The 24,107-nt window shown below is 41.7% G+C and overlaps 1 protein-coding gene across 2 annotated transcripts in view; it reads left to right on the plus strand.

The window, feature by feature from the left end:
- Nucleotides 1-19,420, plus strand: part of LOC129777195 (protein rolling stone-like) — a 109,015-nt gene extending 89,595 nt beyond the window's left edge. For both annotated transcript variants that reach the window (XM_055783321.1, XM_055783322.1), the window contains exons 5-6: nucleotides 17,528-17,708; nucleotides 18,832-19,420. In XM_055783321.1, the coding sequence (XP_055639296.1) occupies nucleotides 17,528-17,708; nucleotides 18,832-19,108 (458 nt within the window). In that variant the 3' untranslated portion in view covers nucleotides 19,109-19,420. The remainder of the gene's footprint in view (nucleotides 1-17,527; nucleotides 17,709-18,831) is intronic.
- Nucleotides 19,421-24,107: the final 4,687 nt, after the last annotated feature.

Below are 24,107 nucleotides of genomic sequence, written 5' to 3' on the forward strand. Positions count from 1 at the left end.
TCCTGGCCGTTAATGAGGGCTTTGCCACCGTCTGAGCCGCTTCAGCGGGCTTCGACCACGACCGTTTGCGCTTCACGTTATCGTAAGTGACCCACTTTTCATCGCCAGTCACCATCCGCTTCAGAAACGGGTCGATTTTGTTGCGATTCAGCAGCGATTCACATGCGTCGATACGGTCAAAGATGTTTTTTTGCGTCAACGTGTGTAGCACCCATACATCGAGCTTCTTTGTGAATCAAAGCTTCTTCAAATGGTTAATAACGGTTTGATGACTTATCCCCAGCTCTTGTCCGATGCTACGGCTGCTACTATGCCGGTCTTTCTCGGCTAATTCAGCGATTTTGTCGCAATTTTCGACGACAGGCCTTCCGGAGCGTGGCGCATCTTCGACGACCTCTACACCAGAACGAAAACGTTGAAACCATCGTTGTGCGGTGGAAATGGAAACTGTATCGGGTTCATAAACTGCACAAATTTTATTGGCAGCTTGAGATGCATTTTTGCCTTTGTCATAGTAGTACTGTAAAATATGTCGGATTTTCTCTTTATTTTGCTCCATATTTGCGACACTATAACTCACGAACAACTTAACCAAACAAAACACTGTCAAAGACTATATTATAGCGCGCAAAAATACCTTTCCAACAAGCTATAGTATGACTCGATACAATGAATACAACTAGAACTACGCGCTTACAACGACACTTCGCGGAAATACCGCAGGACTTTTTTGACAGCCTAATATTTCCCTCCCGCTATCTCCTCTTCTTATTTAAATTCATCATTTCGACTGCATAATTTGCACCACCAATGCACACGGGAGCAGATACTAATGGGGTTACAGCGTAGCGAAGATGCACTATATTTACGTACGGGTTATGAAGCACGCACGTACGCACACAAATATCCATATATCGATGGCTTGAAGCACATAAATATACACATACTTATCTCTGTTTTGCGCTCTTCTCAACAGAAGCCCTTTTTGTTAATATAACCGGTCTAGATCAGCTTAGCTGTTATTCTTTGTGGAGAGAGTTTTGCTACCGTCATAGGAAGCCAAATCACTGACGATAGCCTAGCTTTGTGATTTCCCACACAATTGTGTAGCTCAGAACATCATTGCAATGGCGTCAGTTTGATGCAATTATAGCAATGCCAGAGACATCAGCGAATGAGAAATTTGGTCGCGTCCACAGCTCAATCCGAAACGAAGACATGTGATGACGCAAAACAAGGAAGCACAAACGATATTCATTGCTTTGAATACAGAACGATACTGAAAATTTGCCTTCCTTCCTTGACTTTAAACTTCTTCAGTTCATTCGTCTCTAACCTTCAAAAAGGCCCTTGGAAAACTTTAGTTTATCCATAATATTACTCCTCCACCCCATTGTCTTGAGGAAGGTATTCGATCCATCGCCGTCCAGCTCGGCCAGCAACGGTGTTGTTCAGTCGATTTCCTCACGAAGAATGAAAGTTGTAAATCGCCAAAATCCGTTTGCGGCAAAAATAGTTATTAACGTTAACTTTATTTCATGAAAACCTGACCCGGTTTCTGATTTGGTACCTATAATCTAGGGAATTGAACTCCCTAGATCTAGGCAAGTGTACCTAGATGAACTGACTTCACAAAATAAGACGCTTCTTCTAGAGTCGAATCGAGAGTGATTTATTTCTGTAATTCCTCTGGTTTTTATACAAAACTTATCTCTATTACCTAGTTATTTTCTCCCTTTCTCGCTCTTATGCTAGATACGGGGAAAACACGGGTTTCCTATTATTATGGTTTCTCCTATTCTCGCCTTTGCTCGAGATAGGGAAGCACATATTTCTCTTAATATACCTACTCGTAATCTCAATCCTGACGCGCATAACGACAATCTGCCTGAGCATCTTCCTTTTAATCCTGAGAATATCCTTTTCCTACTGGCTTTCTTCAATATATTTATGGCCCTCATCTGGGGACTAAACATGTTAGACCCTTTGCTTTCCGTGAAGATTTCTGCCTGCCGGCGCGCGGAGGTGCTCATTGCCTTTTCTCTCTTGCCAGACACTTTTTGCCTGCGTTATTATATTTATCCCTGCCATATGTTCTACCTGATCCCTATCTGCTTATCCGGTTATGGTGAACAAATTTTACGACCGGCCCTGATTTGGGATTTCCGTCCGTAACAGTACCCTTAATGAAAGACGTAGTTCTACGTCAAAAAATACAAAAAAATACAAATATATGGAAGTGATTATTAGAAACTCATACATGCAGAACTTAACTAAAATAAATGTTTAAGAATTATACCATTGAAAATTACTACAAAATCACGTCGGAAAAAGTTTTAAAATTAAAATTATTCTATTTTGTACACATTATAGACCGATCGAACTCGTTCACAAGATTCGTTAGTGTAGTTAGATCAGTTCGCAATTGCTCGAATTTATCTCTAGCCGGCAGGAACTGCTCCCATTCTTTATAGATTTTGCTCTCAATGTCCTTGCGCTGTGTTTCGTTATCACGCTTTCTTATCAACGATCTTTCGAGAATAACGCATCTACGCTTTATTGCTTCGATGTCGACCGCTAGCTCCTGATATTCATTGGAAAGGTCGATATGGATAGCTCGATATTTACGCCGTTGCTCCAGTGTAGTTATCTGGGTGAATTGAGCGTTCGAATTATGTTGTTTGATATTTTCATCCAACAACTGTGTTTTCGTATCCACTGATGTACTATGTTTGTCTCCTGGTTGATCCGAAGGTACACGACATTTCGCATTCGTAGAAGAACTGCGGCTTCGTTCGGGTTTCTTTGGTACCACAGATTGTCGTTCTTTCTTCTCGTCGCAATGAGATATACGAGGTCTTTTTGCGGGTTGTTCTGCTGCATCTGTTGTCTTTGGTGGTGCAGCATAACTTCTTCCAGTTTCATTTGAGTTGTTCTTATTGCAATGGGATAGTGGACGTTTCCTTACATTTGAACGGTTGCCGAAATTCTGTTGAGTCGTATTTTGTGGTTTTGTCGCTTTGCAATATTCTTTCGTAGCATCGGTCTTGGCTGAAGAAAGAATGCGATCTTGTTCAGATTTTGTTGTGGAATATTTCACAGTTGGTTCATTGTTCTTTTTGCAGTAATGAGATACTCGAGATTTTCTCGCATTTGGTATGAAATAATCAGGGGTGTGCTCCCCAACTGCATCCGCCGTGATTGAAGAAGGTTTTCGGTTTTCCTTAGGTAGCTCTATGGATACCGTAGTTGGACGATTGTTGGCCGTGTTTCGATGTGCTACACGGGGTTTTCTAGCGTTGGGCACAGTAAAATTATCATCATATTGTTCAATCAACGATTCTCCCGTTAATTCCGATCCATTCGTAGGATTGGCGAAAGGCGACGTTGGTTTCGTAGACTCAAATTTGTTGGCAGGCTGCTTCCCTGGTACATAGTTACCAGGTGAAGAAGGTTTTCGGTTTTCCTTAGGTAGCTCTATGGATACCGTAGTTGGACGATTGTTGGCCGTGTTTCGATGTGCTACACGGGGTTTTCTAGCGTTTGGCACAGTAAAATTATCATCATATTGTTCAATCAACGATTCTCCCGTTAATTCCGATCCATTCGTAGGATTGGCGAAAGGCGACGTTGGTGTTGTAGACTCAAATTTGTTGGCAGGCTGCTTCCTTGGTACATAGTTACGAGGTGCAGTGAACGAGTACACCCGAACCGCCGCTTCTGAGGCACCTACCGACTTTGTTAGTGTCTTCCGTTCCGATAGTGTCCTTATCACCTTTCTTCCAATATCACTGTTGTTCGGTTTAATCTCCTCAACATATTTCAATCTCCGTTCCGTTATGGCAGTCGTCATCCGGTGCGCTGTCTTTTGGTAGACATCTTCTGTGGTGTGTATTTGGGCTTTACGCTGCACATTACCGATTTTTTGCATATCCATACAGCCATTTTGCCGGATACACTCAATCTGATCACCAGAATCGTTGTCCTTGATCGAAAACGTTAAATTTCCAGAAGGGAATGTTAAACGGCCCTCTCCATTTGCGAGAAACTGTATCGTAGGCTTCCTTTGGTTCTTTTGTGGGTTTTGCAAATATTCTTCGACCATTTCGAGCGCCGAATCCGTCAGCTTCACGTAGACATGCTCATGATCAGAGTCTTGTTGGTTCTGGATGAATGTTGTATTCGGACCCATTGTCTTTTACTTTCAAACTCTATTAACTTTCGAGGAGGCTTCAGATTTGAACAAAGCGTATCACTATGATCGAACTGTTGACGGTTCAATTGTAAACTGAAATCTGAACTTTCTTACTCATCTATATATACTATCAAATTATCTACCCGTTGCCAGCTACCCTGCAGGATGATATTTGTGTCCGCATTACGTTACCTCATTTGCCACCCTGCAGGATGCCACTTATTATGCTACCTGCACGAAATAAATCTACCCACCCAACATACAACTAAAACTGGGGGCTTAGATTAGGAGCTGTACAATTCGAGCTCAAAAGGAACCAAATTTGAGGTGTCATGCTTGAATAAAAACTAAATTGGAACGACCAACTGGAGTATGCAATATTTGAAGCCTGCCTGAAAAAAGAGAAATTATTATTGAAATTGTGTAGATCGAGAAAACTCAAAGATAATTGAGAAATCGCGGAAATAGGCAAAAGGATACCATAGCGCGCGGAAGGAGCAATTGAAACGAATGGAAAAGAGACAGCAGTCGTTCGATCATGAGATGAAGGCTATAGACGAAGCAATGGCTCGGTTACAAAAATCCACGGTTGAAGTATCAACAACTAAACAGGTTGATGCCGGTGAAGGAACATCTGGGGAGCAGAAGAAAGTACCTAGCGCGAAGGTCGGGAAATTAATAAATGAAAATTTGCAAAAATTGGAAGCTTCTTCTTCTTCCTCTTAATTGGCACTCAAGTTCCTAGAGGAACTTCGCCGTCTCAACGTAGTATTACTTGCGTCATTTTGATTAGTTCTTAGTTGAGATTTCTATGCCTAATAACACGCATTCTGAGTGGCAAGCTCTAGAATACGCGTAACCACAGTGCAAATCGGACCAGAACGGGAATCGAACCCGAACCCTCGGCGTGTTAGGTGTGACGCTAACCACTCGGCTACGGAAGCACATTGGAAGCTGCTCAAGATGAAAATGTGGATAAAAACAACGACATTGAAGATGATTCCGATGATGAATCGGAGGATACATCCGATAACACGAATCGAATCGGAGGATACATCCGATAACAGTTCGAAGAAAAGCAAAAAAACCAAGAAGAGTGAAATCACGAAGAACGCCGACCGGTTAAGTTAACACGGGCAGGTGCAGGTATGTGCCGCACCCACCAAAACACAGCGAGAAGTGGAGTGAGTAAAAAGTTACCCATGTTCTCAAGGAACCCAGAAGACTGGCCAGGCATCCACTGAAGCCTGTGGGTATTCAGATATCGAGAATCTTGTAAGACTTCAAGAATGCCTAAAGGGCCAAGTCCTTGGTTCGATTGTTCGCGGATAGCTTCTTCTACCGAAATCAGTTCCGAGAGTTATAGAAAAGCTGCGCCAGTTGTAGGGTCGTCCGGAGCAATTGCTTCGGATTCATCTGGAGAAGGTTCACAGATTGGAACCACCGAAAACTACCAAGCTAGCTACATTCATCCCTTTAGGAACGGCAGTAGAGCAGCTGTGCGAGCACCTGGAGGCAGCGGATCTCAAACAGCACTTGGTGAATCCTTTGCTCATTCAAGATCTGGTCGAAAAGCTCCCGGATAACGACAAGCGTAAGTGGGTGCGCTTCAAGCGAGAGAAGAAAAAGGTTACGCTCCGAACATTCCCCGATTTCATTTCCGAAATAGTGTCGGTGGCCAGCGAGGCAAATGCAGTATGGAACACACCACAAAAACCTATCACAGAAGCCGAATGGGGAAAGTCCAGAGTAAACGGGCTTCGGTGACTCTGAAGAAGCTGAGAAGCTCACCATAAAGTGGACGACCGACATCGCTAGAGAAGAGAAGGATTCAAAGCGAATAAATCTTTGGATCTCAGCGGTGGGCGAGACGAAAAACTCCTTTTAAAGACAGTCCGCACAGTTGAAAGACAGATGCTGCCTTCACAAGTATTGAACGCAGGGGATCTCTCGCGGCAGTATAAGCACATGCGAGGTTTGTCTATTGCGTCGTACAATGGACGACCAGAAATTTTGATCGGGCTGAACAATATTCACTCATTTGCCCCGCTTGAAGAGAAAATCGGAACAGTCGTGGATCCGATAGCTTTACGATGCAAGCTTGGATAGTCGGCCTACGCGAGTGAATGTCAAAATGAGTGGTGAATTTATGGGATTTCACCATGAAGCATCTAATGAAGACCTGCATAAACTGCTGAAGTCTCACTACACGTTGGAAGAATCGGTAGTCAGTATTCCGTTAGAGTCTGGTGAGGACAAAAGACCTAGAGAAATTCTCGAGAAGACAACGAAACGAATTGGTGACCGTTTTGCGACTGGATTAATTTGGATGACGGACGACCCACAATTCCCGGATAGTTATCCTATGGCGTTACGCAGATTAAAGCAGCTAGAGAGAAAGTTGGAGAAGAATCCGGATATTTATGCAAACGTTTGCAAGCAAATCGACGAGAACCAAGAGAAAGGGTACTTCCATATTGCTACCCCGGAGGAACTCAACGCAATTATACACGGTAAGGTATGGCATCTACCACTGAATGTCGTACTAAACCCCAACAAACCAGGTAAGGTACGCCTCGTGTGGGATGCAGCTGCTACTGTACAGGGTGTCTCTCTAAACTCACAGCTTTTGAAAGGGTCTGATATGCTAGTCTCTTTGGTGTATGTAATGGTTGGGTTTCGGGAATACAGAATTGCCATAGGTGGTGATCTACGTGAGATGTATCACCAGATGAAAATCATTGCTCAAGATCGTAGATTTCAGCACTTCCTCTTTAGAAAAGACCCCAGGGAACCTCCCCGTGTGTATATCATAGACATTGCCACCTTTGGTTCGACAAGTGTTCTGCACAATATGTCAAAAACCTCAATGCTCAAGAGTACGCCGGACAGTATCCCGAGGCAGCAGCGGCGATTATCAACCGTCATTATGTCGATGATTACTTCGAAAGTGTTGACACTGTTGAGGAGGCAATTAAGCGAGGGAAGGAAGTTATGTTCATCCATCAGAAGGGAGGTTTTGTGATCAGGAACTGGGTTTCTAATTAACCGAAAGTACTTCAGAATCTGAGTGAAAATGAACAAGTTTCAGCTGTCCATATAACCGAAGATAGAGTGACCTCGCATGAACGAGTGTTGGGTCTGATTTGGGATCCAGAACGGGATGAATTTTCTTTCTCTACTCAACATCGTCAAGAACATTTTCCATATCTTTCCGGAGATAGACGACCATCGAAACGCATGGTATCAAACTGCGTCATGGGCTTCTTCGATCCACTGGGCTTACTCTCTCCGTTCACAATCCACGGAGAAAATATAGTGCAGCATCTATGGCGCAGTGGTTGCGGCTGGGATGAAACGATTAACGACGAATGTTGGGAGATGTGGAAACGCTGGATTGCAGTATTACGGTACTTGGAAAACATCCGTTTATCACGTTGTTACCTTGGAGATGCCTTATCATCGGAAGTTGATTCGATCGAAGTTCACATCTTCACGGATGCCAATGAACATGGATACGGCTGTGTTGCGTATTTATGAATAGTCACTAATGGAGTTGTGCAGTGCATTTTAGCCATGTCTCGGTCAAAAGTGGCACCATTGAAATGCCAATCTATCCCGCGACTGGAATTGATGGCAGCTGTTCTTGAGGCGCGTATGAGCCGAACAATCATCGACTCACATTCGCTGAAAATTGAGCGATGTGTACTGTGGACAGATTCACGAACTGTGTGGAGTTGGACTCGATCTGACCAACATAAATACAAACAATTTTTTGCGTTCAGGATCGGTGAGTAACTAGAACTCACACGAACGACGGGTTGGCGATGGATTCCAACGCAACAGAATTTAGCGGACGTCTTGACGAAATGACATCGGGTCAGCGATCTGGAAAACGGAGGAATATGGTTCACTGGTTCACCATTCTTGTATAAATCCGAAGACCGGTGACCGACTATTGATATACCGATAGATGAGACTAGCGAAGAAGCTAGAGGACACGTGTCATTCCACGACTTGGTTGATGGAGAGCGATGCTCGCGATGGTCGACATTGCAAAGGGCGATGGAATGTATTGCCAGGTTCATTGACAATTGCACTGACCCTGAAGGCAACGGAAAACCAACAACACCATATTTTATTACCAGTGCTGTCGATACAGCATCCGCTAGGGAGAGACAAGTTTCGAAGAGCACAGATTGTTCTGTGGAAGCGAGCACAATGCGAAGGCTTCTCGGATGAGATGAGTACGCTCGCTCCGAATCTTAACCAACAACCTGGTAAAGTTTCAGCAACGGTGGTGAAGAAAAGTAGCTGCCTCTACAAGCTGACCCCGATTGTGGACAAAGATGGCGTGCTTAGGATGGGCGGAAGGATGGAAATGTGTAAAGATATGCCATTTGACAAAAGGTGTCCGATCATCTTACCACGAAAACACGCGACTACGGAGCAGCTGATCCAGTTATACCATGAGAAGTACGAGCACGCTAACCGTGAAACGGTGATGAACGAACTTCGACGACGATTCTGGATTCCAAACGCGCGAACTGCTATTCGTCAGGAAACTAACAAGTGTGTATGGTGTAGGGTACATCGATGCCAGCCACGTGTTCCCAGAATGGCGCCTCTTCAGATGCAACGCGTTACTCCCTACATGCGACCATTCAACTCAGTGGGTGTTGATTATCTAGGTCCGATAGAAGTTACAGTGGGACGAAGAAAGGAAAAAGTCTTGCCTAGTCTTTCAACACAATCTTGTCTGATGGCTATCCGACGATTCTGCTGTAAGCGAGGAGTACCACAGTAAATGTTCTCAGACAACGGGACGTGGGCTCGCAGCAAAAATCTTTGTGTTTGTGGCGATGGCTACCACGACATCGAGCATGTTGTCTGGTCGTGTATCCGGTTCCATGCTGCTCGCTCTCAGCTCTCTAGAGCACTGAGAGCACAAGGCAGACAATCGGATATCCCCGTCCGGAATATCTTAGGTAGCCGGGATCCTGATCTTCTGCTTCATCTATACCTGTTCCTCAGAAACGCCGATGTCAACGTTTAATGATGTTTCATTCGTTGTGTCCCCGTTTCATATCCCTCCTATCCGATCGATAAACTTTTACTTAGTCGCGGCAATACATACACACACTCTTTACAGATGCACGGGCCGAAGTTTGTGCAGTCCACTGATCATTCAACAAGAGCCAAAGGTTGTAACGCTCATGACAACTCTACACGAGCTGATGATTGCGCCGGCTAGTGACCATTCTATCCTGGATTCCTCGATTCGAGAAAGACGCACCACGCTAGATATGGGGTACAGACTAGGGGGGCGTTGCTGATTAATGGTCAGCTGCATCCCAATAGGAAGTATCCCGTGTCGGGCACACGTACAGAGCATTGAAGACTGCAACATCCCAATTATGAGAACACTTGTAATACTAACCTCGAGCCAACCGCGAGTAATCGGTTACATATTACTAACATAGTTTAAGACAAAAAATGTCAAAATATTGGACTCCCGGCCCCATCAGGCTAACGCCACATATGCCTTAATAAAAAATATATTTTGGGAAAACGGGAACGTGTTTCGTGGGTGCCGATAAAGAACTGAAGAAGATAAATAGAGATTGTGCGACTAGAAGTGCAAGCGCTACCACAGCGTGGCACTTTAACCCTCCCGCGGCACCACATATGGGGGGCATCTGGGAGCGCATAGTGAGGTCCGCAAAGGAGGCGACGAAGACGCTGGACGATGGGCGAACATTATCCGACGAGATCCTGCATACCACGTTAGCGGAAGCCGAGGACATCATCAACACTAGGCCACTAACGTATATGTCACAAGATTCGGCTGAGGATGAAGCGATAACCCCGAACCATTTGCTTCGTGGGTCGGTAACTAAAGCGGACTTGGTGGTTCCATCGGTATACACTGCGGAAGCTTTACGGGACACCCACAAGCTTTCTCAGTATCTGGCGAACCGCATGTGGGACAGATGGATTAAAGAATGTTTGCCAACAATCAGTAGACGAACGAAGTGGTCCGAAGACACAAAGCCGTTAGAGGTAAATGACTTTGTTCTCATTGTTGACGGGAAAAACCGAAAAAGCTGGATTCGAGGGATTGTGGAAGAGTTACTTCCAGGATCAGACGGGAAAGTGAGATAGGCGTTAGTGCGAACTGCTAGAGCTGTATATCGGCGACCCGTAGCAAACTTAGCGGTGTTAGAGATCTGATTGTAAATCCGGAATTCCAGATGTTACGGGCAGAGGTATGTTAACACCGCTGGGTAGCAAACCCAATACAACGACAAAGTTGTAATGACTGTACCTTCGGTCAGAGCATCCTTGATCCATGTCAGTACGAACAGAGCGAAGAAAAACAAAAAAAAATACAAACCAAAACAGTTCAAATCAATAAAAGGGTTGAAGTGATTAGAAAAATATTATTATATTATATTAAAGAATAGTTACTTCAAATAATTCAAATAACGGATATAAAGTCCATCGGCGACGAAAAGTCCGTCAGAGAAATTACTATTGAAATTATGTAGATCTAGAAAACTCAAAATTAATTGAAGAATCGCGGACATAGGGAAAATGATACCGTAGCGCGCAACAGGGTGAAGTGAAATACTTCTTGTAGTATATAATGAGTATAAAATTATATGAAATTGAATAATTGTGAAATATAAAATTACAGTTTGAGCAACCACAAATCACAGGCAGCTACCAAAAATTAGATTAATATCCGAACACATGAAAACATTTTCTAGAAGGAGATCTCACAGGGCATTTACAAATCCTGAAAGTTTTTCAACTGAACACTATAGTAACCATGAATGAAGAATGGATGGAAACAAAGACTAACTTCAGTGTTCCCTTCAAAGTGATTGCATTCAATCGCAGCAAATGGAAGAAGGTGGTCCTAAAACTCGTCCCGCATTACTCGTGTTTTTTACCGATGGATCTAAAATTGATAAATCTACGGGAGCTGGGATTACTGGACCAGGAATCGACATGTCAATTCCAATTGGACAGTGGCCTACAGTTTTTCAAGCAGAAATACACACTAACATGTCCAAATATTTGTTTGGCTAGAAAATACAGGTATGCCAATATCTGTATCTTCTCAGATAGCCAAGCAATGCAGTAAAAGCATACACATGTCAGTCAACGTGGGATGTTGCAGATAGCCAAGCAATGCAGTAAAAGCATACACATGTCAGTCAACGTTAATTTGGGAATCTATTCTATCCTTAAAACAACTAGCTTCTTCTAACGAGGTTAACCTATACTGGCGGTATAGAAGGTAATGAAAAAGTCGATCTCATAGCAAGATTAGGATCTTCAACTAAATTCGTCGGGCCTGAGCCATTCTGTGGATTATCTACATCATGCATGAAATTTGAGCTCAAAACCTGGGAAATATCAATGATTGAAGCCAACCGGAGCGCTCTATCAACAGCAAGACAATCCAAATTATTCATTACACTTTGTAACAGAATAACACGCAACCTACTCAGCTTGAATAAGGCAGATTTGAGTACATTAACCGGTCTATAGACCGGACACTGTCCGATCATCTTTAAAAATCGGAAAACTGGCAGATGATAACTGTCGTTTCTGCTATTCCGAAGCTGAAATTTCGGAACATTTACTGTGTCAATGCAGTATACTAATTCAGCGAAGACTGGGGATTCTTGGAAAGGGCATTCTTATGCCTAACGATATTTGGTCTGGTGAACCAAAAGAGGTAAGGAACAACGAAGTGTACTGTCTACCCAAGCTCAAGCTCCAATATTCTGGCGATGGCTGTCATAAGGTGGGTTGAAAGATAATGTTTACTGTATATATTTTTATCACGTCAATCCAATATTTCTAGTAAAAGTTATAGTTTCCGTTTAAACTTACCACGAATTTTAACCCCGTGTACCTTATATAAAATCGTATAAAATGCAAAAATATGATTTTCTTTATCATTGATAGCTTAAGTCAAATATCGGTATGATGAGCATTTCAACATCGCTATATTCAGTATTATTGTTGTGGTCCCCATGGCCTAGTGGTAAGCGTTGCGCTTGCCAAGATGGGGGCTTCGGGTTCGATTCCCGTTCGGGTCAGAAATTCTATCGTCACAGATCGTTTTTCTGGCTTGCACTGGTAAAGGGGAACTGTCTAGGGTGTGGTGGAATGAGCAATTGGGCATTGCCAGTCCCCAAGAAAAGCCACAAAAACCCGGAAACAGCTCCTCTAAGCGAATTGACGCCGCTATAAGCGTCTTCGCCCAGTCCTGGTGGTACTAGGGACGTAAAGCAGCAGAATCACGATGGTCCTCCTGCGAGATAGTGGGGTTGGTCGCAGGCCTTGCAAGCCGCACCACTAAAAAACACTAAGCAACGAACGATACACAAGAAAAATTCTGAATCAGGCCATGTTGTAAAGACGTTAAGCCAAAATAAATAAATAAATAGATAAATATTCAGTATTATGTGCACCCGTGGCCGAGTGGTTAGCGTCTCACATTATCATGCCGGTTCCCGTTCTGGCTGGGGTATTTTTCGTCAGAGAAATTTTCTTCGACTTGCACTGTGGTCACACGTATTCTAGAGCTTGCCTCTCGCAATACATTCAAGGCGTGTTATTTGGCTTAAGAATTCTCAACTAAGTATTAATGAATGACGCTAGTTAATGCATACGTTGAGACGGCAAAAGTTCCTCAGGGAACAGATATCATTATTGTAGCATGCAAAAAAAAACATTTAATCAATTGTTCGCCTCCACTTTGGCATGTATATACCAGTTATACGCATCATATATCACCCAAATGTGTCTTGGATGTGTGTATATCGCCTTAAATTTTTATACGATTTAACACGTTGAGTGCCACGGTTTTATAGCGATTGGATAGACATTTTTAAACGTATTAGGACTCTCTGTCTCTGTTTATGACCTTATATGCTTATATTATTTACCTTCTTTTCATATGTTATACTGTCAGTCACCGGTGACTGACGCCGCCTGAACGAAAGCTCAGTGTCAGTCACCCGTGACTGACAAAAAAAGGCTGAATATTTGCCTCAACAGAGATTCATTACCAATACCCTAGCGTAAATATTTCCCTCCCGCTATCTTCCCTCCTTGTTTATATTTATCATTACGACTACATAATTTGAAACACCAAACAATCGTCAATCATAGCATAAAAAATTAGGCGATTGTTGCATCGTTACAGGGCCAATGCACACGGGAGCAGTATCAAATGGGGTTTTAGCGTAGCGAAGATGCACTATTTTTACGTACGGGTTATGAAGCACGCACGTACGCATACAAATATTCATATATCGATGGCTTGACGCAACTAAATATACATACACTTATCACCGTTTTGCGCTCTTCTCAACAGAAGCCCTTTCTGTCAATATTGCCAGTCTAGGTTAGCTTAGCTGTTATCCTTTGTGGAGAGGGTTTTCCTACCGTCATGCGAAACCAAATCACTGACAAAATTCCAGTACATTTATTTCCTTGGTGAGCTGACAATAGCCTAGTTTGATGATTCCCCACACAATTATGTAGCTCAGAACCTTAATTGAATGGTGTCAGTTTGATACAATGATTGCAATGCCAGAGACATCAGCGAGTGTGTAATTTGGTCACGTCCATAGCTCAATCCGGCATGTGATGACGCAAAACGAGAAAGAACAAGTGATATTCATTGCTTTGAATACAGAACGATACTGAAAGTTCCTTCCTTCCTTGCTTGAGACTTTCAACTTCTTCAGTTCATTCGTCTCTAACCTTCAGAAAGGTCCTTGGAAAGCTTTACTTTATCCATAATATTACTCCTCCACCCCCATTGCCTTGAGAAAGGCATTCGATCCCTCGCCGTTCTGCTCGCCCAGCAACGATGTTGTTCAGTCGATTTCCTCACGAAGAATGAGAGTTTGCCTCAGCGAGATCCACTTTTTATACTTTAGGCAAATATTCCCCTTTTATTCTTCTTCTTGCACACAAATGGACAGAACAAATGAGTGAGGAAATGGGAATGCTTCCAACTTTCATCAATTTAAACCATACCCAGACTATGAGATTGTAATGTGTAGCATATCAAACAAATCTTAGGGAATTTCCGATTCGTTTGATATGTAAATCGCCAAAATCCGTTCACGGCAAAAATAGTTATTAACGTCAACTTTATTTCATAAAAACGTGACCTGTTTTCTGATTTGGCACCCTTAAAGAAAGACGTAGTTGACGTAGTTAAAAAAACATGTGTGGCCGAGTAGTGGAATATTGGGTCCAACGGATCGATCGCGGTAAACGGGTGGTCATATGACCGGACTCGAATTTAATTCTTAAAATGTAAGAGTTGAACTATAACCAGAATGAATTTTGTAATATCTCAAAAAACCTGTGTTTTATTAGAAATAATAGTAGAAAAGTCCTTAATGAACGGCCCGTTAGAACTGACGCTACAACCAAGAATCGGTTTCGACTATATTCCAGACGTATGGCACGGTTGTCTTTCATAGGATTGTTCTCAGCTGAATACTGGACAGACACCAGTTGTTGAATTTCCATTAATGATTTTTCAATTAATATATTTATTTAACACGTTCGTCGGCCAACGCGACGTTTTTGAGTTTCTTGCAGGACTCAACTTGCGAATAAATTATTAAATGAAGATCAAACCTAGTTTGTAGATAACTTGTACATGATCTAGCAATGTTTGTTTTCAATTGAAGACGAATTGATAACAATAACACATGCCAAAGTCATATTATATGTGTTTTGCAAAAAACTGCAGTACAAACCATCCGTACTATGAATTAATAAAAAGTATAGTATAAACAGTATAATATTATGGTTATGATTTTATTATTATTTTTATATCCTATAGTTACATTTAGGTGCCTATTCTATCAAATTCCTTCTGAAAATCCTATTCAATATGAACGAGGAAAGTGTCACCCATATTCCATATGACGTAACACGAAAAAAAATGTTCTTGATAAATTTGATTTTCATTCTCCCTGTTCAAAAGAAAGACGACACGCATAATAATAAGTAGATAAATTGGAAAAAGTCTTTCGACTTCGATTAGTCTAAAGATTTAGATTAGTCTCGATTTTAGAAATCGATTAGGCTAAAGTGACCAGACGTCCCGCGTTACGCGGGACAGTCCCGCATTTCAACAAAATGTCCAGCGTAGGATTACGTCCCTCATGGCAAAAGGAACGAAAATGTCCCGCGATATCAATATATTTCAGTATTACAATTTGATCATGTTGATTATCTTAAATGGATGAACCTCAGAATAATACTTTTATTTGACAGATTGTACAAGAGCGCTTCCAATGCATTCAAAGATTAATACGTTGAGCTGGTTTCATCGCACCGACAGTGAACTTTTTGTTTAGATAGTGTCAACAGGAAACGACAGCAACAAAATCGGAATATTGATTTTTATAAAGATTTGATTTTTATAAAGATATATTTTTCAGATTTTTTTAAAGGTTTATAACGATTTTTATAAAAGTCCCCTATTGATCCACAGGGACCAACGTGAGTCAAACGAAAAGTTCATCTTTGGTCCTCTAACTCGGTCAGGGCTTAACGTGTTAAATAAGCCGGAAGAACTAGTGTATGCTGGACAGGAAGAGGCAGGGTTGTTTGATGAAGTATCGCAAATGAAGCAAATGTTGGCCGGAACCTCAATCATGGCTGATGAAAAGATGTATGTCGACATGTTCTTTCACCTTTCCGTGGCTTTGGTAGTCAGCTATCTCTCCATTTTGGCCATTCACTTAAAAGTTTTCTATAGGCCGCAGCTGGGGTATGTCGGGAAGGTTGGCGGTCTACGCGACAATGTTTATCTCCAGCCGATCCATTATCCATTCTCCAGTGATCTTTTGGCATAATGGGCTGATCCCCGTTTCAGCATAAAGACCACATCACCTTCGCAAGTTTCGGCAAGCACTTCGTACTCGATCCCCGTTCACCATATGACTCGAAAGAAGAGTGGCTTGGACATTCCCTTCTCGTCTGGCAAAGAAGGACCTTCTTCGAGAACTTGATGTGGATGATATATTCGACGTCATCGCTTACCTGGGGAACGTAAAGTACCCGGTCTCCGGCCATTCGTTGAATTCTAACGTCAAGCACGTCTCGTCTTTCATTATGAGCACGAAAAGAAGTTTTCAACTTCTTTCGCCGGAAAGAAGTTTTTCACCAGCTCCTGAAGCTTCTCCTTCTGAGTGATTGCCTGCTGCTCAGATACTGCCGATCTCGTCTGACGCTTCCGCATAAAAATGTCCATTATGGCCAGATTCTTCTCCACCGTTTTTTCCGGTTGTTTCGATCTCCCGGCTTAAGGAGCGACAGGGAGAGGATGTTGTAAATACCAGATCGACTATGTCTGGCGGACACAAAGTGTCTCAGGATGTCCAACTCCTTTGCTGTGGGGTGAAGCTGATAGTATGAAAAAATCATGAAGTTGCTTGACAGTGCTGCTGCTGCTTATCAACAGCCTTGAATAATTTTTGTTGTAGGCTTAATAAACGTAATATTTAAGGAAAATTTGTTCCATTAAATTATTTTTTGTAGTTTTTTTTTCATCGCCATCCGAAAATAGTCCATTTTTTTAATGCATACGTTAACACTAAATTGGATGAAAAATGGATTGAAATTTTCGAGCATTCCATTCGGTAATTTGGAGAAAATTGTTGAATTTGAATCGTGCTTGTCAGGCTTTAATGCTCTAACTGAGCCAGTGATTTTCAGGCGTAAACAAAATCTGAACCATCGAAAAATCACAACTGAATGACGATACTTAGAAAGAAATAATACAGATCTGGTTTAATTGCAAGGACACATGTTAAGTGTTTCACGAATAAATGAGACTCGCTAAACTATGGTTTATTTTCACATAACGTATATACATAACGTTTTGTTTTTTGTGTTCCGCGTTAGACCTTTGACCATCTGGTCACTTTAGATTAGGCTAATATCGATTGTTTGGTGTTGATTTCAATACATGAGACAAAATTGAAAGTACATTCTTGGCAATATTTAGGCCTTTCGAACGACATCAACCGCAACGTTGAACGCCACTTCTCAAAATGACATAGAGAACGGTTCACTGTCAAATCGATGTAAAAGGTGTATTGAAGCTGGAGTAAACCACTCTGAATAATGAAATCAACAAATATTAAAATTAATTATTTAAAAGATAATTTTCACCACCAACTCAGAAACTTAACTGGCACCCTGTGTATAATATTCGATTGCTCAACGACTAATTCCCAATTATTCTTTTTTCTATTTTACCAACAGAAGAAATGCCCGTAGATGCCAACAACATTCTAATCCACGCCACAAACTGCGTCTTCATGTTCATCGATTTGATCATCGTGGCGTATCCAGTGCGAATCTGGCACATGGTACAGCCGATCTGTTTCGGACTGATCTACTGCTTATTCTCGGTGGTCTATTTCTTGTTTGGTGGCACTGACAAGTGAGTATAATAAGTTTCTTTCAACAGCATAAGGGCGATATTCCACCGAACAAAGCTGCCTGACATGCCGTACATCGGTAAAGAGTTGCTGTTACTCGACAACAGCTCATTAATGACGGTTATTAGGAAAACCTCGTACAGCAACGCTGAAAACATCGGTCGGAGAACCACGCGTTTGGTTGTTGTTCCATTAAACGATTAATTTCTGTAACATTTAACTGGTGTTACAAGTAAAATTTAATAGCTTCGATATCCAACAGCAAGTGTTTTAGTAGGGCGACACCGCGAGATTGCGTACTCGTCTGTCCGTATCGCAGGCTAGGCTAGGGCAGAGAATGTTCGCTATTACATTATATAATGATTGGTGACTTAAGGTGAAGGAGAATTTGCTGGAGATCCTATAATACAGATTACAGGCGCCGCAACACCATATCAAATGAGGTTTGCGCTATGAGTGCAGAAGGCTAATGGACAGTACATTTGCTCCATTGCGGGCAAAGGGAGAAAGATTTCACTGCAACAAAGTGCCATCGGACAACGACAGTCAGTAAAAGTTTACAATCCTTCACTTTGCTACTGGTGGACCTGAGAATATGCTTTAAGCGATTTACACAACTCATGCAGTGAATATGCAATACATGAGCATAACGTACACTGTATGCAGTGATTTCCGTGTGCATTTTAACTCATCTTTTGCCATCAAAGTGTATAATCATTTGTAATGACTATTCTGTAAGTTTAAAAAATCTCCCCCAAGATTTCTATCAACTCATCCGGTGCCAGTTCTCAGCGACATTCGGTTACGTGCGTATCAATAACGCTATATTTCGTATGGAGTCATACAGAATCGCACCGCAGCCAAAAACCAGTTTCGTCCCGTCTTGGGTATGTTTAGTAAATGCATTTGCGATTTGGCCTATAGATTCTCAACTTCCCAAAGCACAAGTGGTTGCAAAACTTGTTTTTTTCTCCTTCAAAGTGACGAGGGGATGTATCGGTATAGGTTACGGGTCCCCCTGATAGTAACACGCTTTTGTACAGTTCTCCGAACTGACCCGTATAATAAAACCCGCGTTAGACTGTTTCCGCTACTAATCGTGCCTTTTTTTTTGTTTAATTTTAGGAAAGGTCGCCCTTTCATTTACAACGTGCTCGATTGGCAAACGCCCGGCCGATCAATGGTGACCGTCGTAGGAACAATCACCCTCGCCATCATAGTCCACGTGTTGATGTTCTTCGTGTACAAACTGCGCAACTCAATATATTTGCGCTTCTTTAATCTTAAACCAATACTGCCCACAAACTCCACCATTAATCTGCAGCAGGGCAAAGCTTGCAACGGTATTTCGATGGTATATGGGAACGAGAACCACGGTTTCTCCATCGGCGAGAAGTATTAGCTGTTATGAATGAGGAGGCCGGTCACATGCTGTCGCGTAGCAGTCGTTAAGTAAAATTAGAAATGAGCTTTAGGACATTCGTCTCGTTAAGCGACAAAATTTTGTATGCTTGAGAAAATATATGATGTTAGTATGTAATTAACATGTAGAAAAAACTGTGGGTAATAGTGTAAGCTGAACTGTGATTTTACCTTGAGCATGAAAGGAGTGAACAATATGAACACTTTTATAGAGACAATTGAGTATTTTGAAAAATAAATATAATTAAAATATGTATGTAATACATGGAAATAAGTCTAACATACAAGTAAAAAATATAATGAACAGCCATCCTGTATCAATATGATATCACAGTCTTCTTTGAACAAGGCAACAAAATTGACGAATTTACGCAAAGCTGAATCAGCTCATGCGACATCTACATTAGAACTCAGAACCACAAAAGTGAGGGTTTTTGTTTATTTTACGCACTGAAAAGCAAGATTCGGTGGTGATTATTCATTTTATATCAATTTAGATTCATTTCAGCCATTGAATGTCGTCAGTATATGGTAAGAAAGTTGGAGTTTTGTATATTTACGATGGTTTCAACACGCGATGGTTTCAACACATAGATAATCTTCGAAAATTTTAAGTTTGATGATGCATACCGGTTATTGATACTGTGGATAATTGACGAATTTACGTTGTATTTACAACCAGATGGCGCAGCGAGTAAAATGAGGATGTTTTGTTTTTGACGTAGGACTACGTCTTTCATTTCTATACCGGGGTGTAAAATCATAGTTTCGAAAACGAAAGCGTTACGCCGGAGACCGAGATTTTGAGCGTTAATAGCTCTTAAACAACTGAACGAAATGGTATGATATACACTTCATTCGAAAGATAAAATGTCTACGCGTCATATACTTGTTACTTTTTCATCCAAAAACTTGTTTCAATAGTCTTAAAATTGCTTTCAAAACAGGCTATTGAAATCACCAATCGGTGTATAAGCGAGCGCCGCTCGTAAACCCACTCAGTTATAATTGAACAGCGATTGGAGCATGTTGTCGCTGTTGTGGTGAAGCTAATTTCTTTCATCATGAAAGCGCTGATGATCGGTGTCACCAAGAGCCTGTTTGTGCACCTAAGGCCAGAAGGAAATCCATCAGGAGGAGAGTGATGCCACGGTTCCGCTTGAAACATCGGAGCAGCCGCCACACACACACATACATGCGCGGAACTCTCGTTGCTATCATCGTTGCTGAAAAATAATCTGCCAGATCCCCTGGGAATTGAAAAATACATTCATGCGAAAGAGTTTATTTTAATGTTTTCTATCCATATAACACTGTAACCAAATATATTTGATTTAGTGATTTTTCAATCATACGCAATTAACAGGAAAGCTTCTGAATATTTTTTTCCCCATCAGTGGAAAATTTTCGTATCCAATATTGGATGCATAACATGAAAAACGGAAAATGTTCCACATCGCGCAAATCAAGTGATTTTCGAGCGATTATTTGCTTTCTACCCATATAATGCTGCGACCAAATACATTTCGTTTTGGATTTTTTCATCAAGGCCCCACCCACCCATTACTTAAGCTTACTGTATACTTACTTTGATGTTATTCGTTTCTCTCTCAGGGTAAGCTACGAATATAATAAGGGTGGGGTTTAGATTCTATACTTTTATGGTTTATAAAATGATGCTTCCTTTGCTTTCGTTCATTTCTTACTCTATTCTCGCACCGTGAGGACTCGTTTGTTTGGGATCAAGCAGACAGCTCGTTAGTCTTTCGGTGGTAAGGCACACGAAAGCAGTTCGGATAAGCGCACCAGCCGCAGGATAGGTGAAGAAGCCACTTTGCTATCGACCGGGAACTTTGCGTGAAATTCATCGCTATCGGAAGTCGACCGAATTGCTGATCCGCAAGCTACCTTTGCAGCATTTGGTTCGTGGAATTGCTCAGGACTTCAAAACCGGCTTGCGTTTCCAAAGTTTCGCGGTTATAACGCTGCAGGAGGCCTATTCGAAGATACAAATTTGTGTGCTATCTACGCAAAACGCGTCACATCATGCCCAAGGACATTCAACTGGCCCGTCGAATCCAAGGAGAGCGTGCTATATTAGCTTAGCATATAATCAACGGCCCTTTTCAGGGCTCCAAATTTGATGGATTAGAGTTCAGAAAAGTTTTTTGCAGGCCAAACTGAAAGCAGAATTTTCGTTTGGATGCCACACAGCATCGAGAAAATTCCGGAAAGATCTAATCGTTGCTGAAAGATAATCTGCCAGTTCCCTGGGAATTGAAAAATGCATTCATGCGAACAAGTTTATTTTAATGTTTTCTAACCATATAACACAGCGACCAAATACATTTGATTTCGTAATTTTTCAATCAAGTGTAATTAGCTGGAAAGCTTCTGAAGATTATTCTTTCCCATCAGTAGGATATTTTCGTATCCAATATTGTATGCGCGCGCAACGGAAAATGTTTCGTATCGCGAAAATTATATAATTTTGAATCGATTTTTGTTCAGTCGCCGAAATTTTCATACTCAGAGAGTTCATTCTCCTGTAGTTTGCCTTCCAAATTGCCATCGTAAACCACACCTTCTCTCGATTCAATCACGCGCGAAAAGCATCTTAAATGAATACCTTAAATGATATTCTGGTGGTGAATTTCATTCTCATTTCATTTTTCGTGAGGCGTCGTGCACAAATTACGTAACGCAATAAGGGGGGAGGGGGTAGATGTTGCGTTACTTTCTGTGTATTAGAGATAGGAAATTACGTTACGTAAGGGGGGGGGGGTGTCAAAATTCGGATTTCTAGCGTTACGTAATTTGTGCACGACGCCTGAGGACATCGACAAGACAACATCGTTACTGAACGAACTGAACGGCGAGGGATCGAGGGATTCATTACCTGGCCTGACCTGAAATGCAATCAGTTTGTTTTAACTATGAGCGAGCGCAGAAAAGCCGATCGATCAGAAGGAGAAGAGAAGGTGACCAAGAGAGTATCAGCATCGAAATACGGTTTCTCGGGAAGACATCGAAGCAGCCGCCACACACACACACACATACACACGCTCAACTCTTTTCGTTTGCTGGTTATCGAGAAGAAACCTGGAAAGAAATGATCGTTGCTGAAAAATAATCTGCCAGTTCCCCTTAGAATTGAAAATTACATTCAAGCGAGTTTATTTTAATGTTTTCTATCCATATAATACTACGACAACATACATTTGGTTTTGTGATCAAGTGCAGTTAGCAGGAAAGCTTCTGAAGATTATTCTTCAGAACAAGGTTTTTTGTATCCAATATTGGATGCATAAAACCTTGAGCCTCCAACGTAACGATCTCGTTTTTGAAGTCCCCCAAATATTCATTTATTCATTCATTCAGAATGGATTTAGATTCAACTTCAAACAAATGATCTCTAAATCAACGATAGTCCTACGTCACCCTTGCGGTTATACCATAGATATAACCCACTTCCTGTTTTTTGGTATGAAATTCGTTCAAATTTTCTAGACAAATCAGAATTTATCTTCAAATTTCCCGGTTTCATGTATTCTTTCCACGCTGAAAAGGTTAGAAAATCATCATTTTACAATGTGCTATGTATATTACGAGGAATGGCTTGTTAAAAGTATTGTAAATTTAGGCCCCACCCACCCATTACTTAAGCTTACTGTATACTTACTTTGATGTTATTCGTTTCTCTCTCAGGGTAAGCTACGAATATAATAAGGGTGGGGTTTAGATTCTATACTTTTATGGTTTATAAAATGATGCTTCCTTTGCTTTCGTTCATTTCTTACTCTATTCTCGCACCGTGAGGACTCGTTTGTTTGGGATCAAGCAGACAGCTCGTTAGTCTTTCGGTGGTAAGGCACACGAAAGCAGCTCGGATAAGCGCACCAGCCGCAGGATAGGTGAAGAAGCCACTTTGCTATCGACCGGGAACTTTGCGTGAAATTCATCGCTATCGGAAGTCGACCGAATTGCTGATCCGCAAGCTACCTTTGCAGCATTTGGTTCGTGGAATTGCTCAGGACTTCAAAACCGGCTTGCGTTTCCAAAGTTTCGCGGTTATAACGCTGCAGGAGGCCTATTCGAAGATACAAATTTGTGTGCTATCTACGCAAAACGCGTCACATCATGCCCAAGGACATTCAACTGGCCCGTCGAATCCAAGGAGAGCGTGCTATATTAGCTTAGCATATAATCAACGGCCCTTTTCAGGGCTCCAAATTTGATGGATTAGAGTTCAGAAAAGTTTTTTGCAGGCCAAACTGAAAGCAGAATTTTCGTTTGGATGCCACACAGCATCGAGAAAATTCCGGAAAGATCTAATCGTTGCTGAAAGATAATCTGCCAGTTCCCTGGGAATTGAAAAATGCATTCATGCGAACAAGTTTATTTTAATGTTTTCTAACCATATAACACAGCGACCAAATACATTTGATTTCGTAATTTTTCAATCAAGTGTAATTAGCTGGAAAGCTTCTGAAGATTATTCTTTCCCATCAGTAGGATATTTTCGTATCCAATATTGTATGCGCGCGCAACGGAAAATGTTTCGTATCGCGAAAATTATATAATTTTGAATCGATTTTTGTTCAGTCGCCGAAATTTTCATACTCAGAGAGTTCATTCTCCTGTAGTTTGCCTTCCAAATTGCCATCGTAAACCACACCTTCTCTCGATTCAATCACGCGCGAAAAGCATCTTAAATGAATACCTTAAATGATATTCTGGTGGTGAATTTCATTCTCATTTCATTTTTCGTGAGGCGTCGTGCACAAATTACGTAACGCAATAAGGGGGGAGGGGGTAGATGTTGCGTTACTTTCTGTGTATTAGAGATAGGAAATTACGTTACGTAAGGGGGGGGGGGTGTCAAAATTCGGATTTCTAGCGTTACGTAATTTGTGCACGACGCCTGAGGACATCGACAAGACAACATCGTTACTGAACGAACTGAACGGCGAGGGATC

This window comes from Toxorhynchites rutilus, chromosome 3 (genome assembly GCF_029784135.1).
Source record: "Toxorhynchites rutilus septentrionalis strain SRP chromosome 3, ASM2978413v1, whole genome shotgun sequence".
In the NCBI taxonomy this organism is placed as follows: Eukaryota; Metazoa; Arthropoda; class Insecta; order Diptera; family Culicidae; genus Toxorhynchites; species Toxorhynchites rutilus.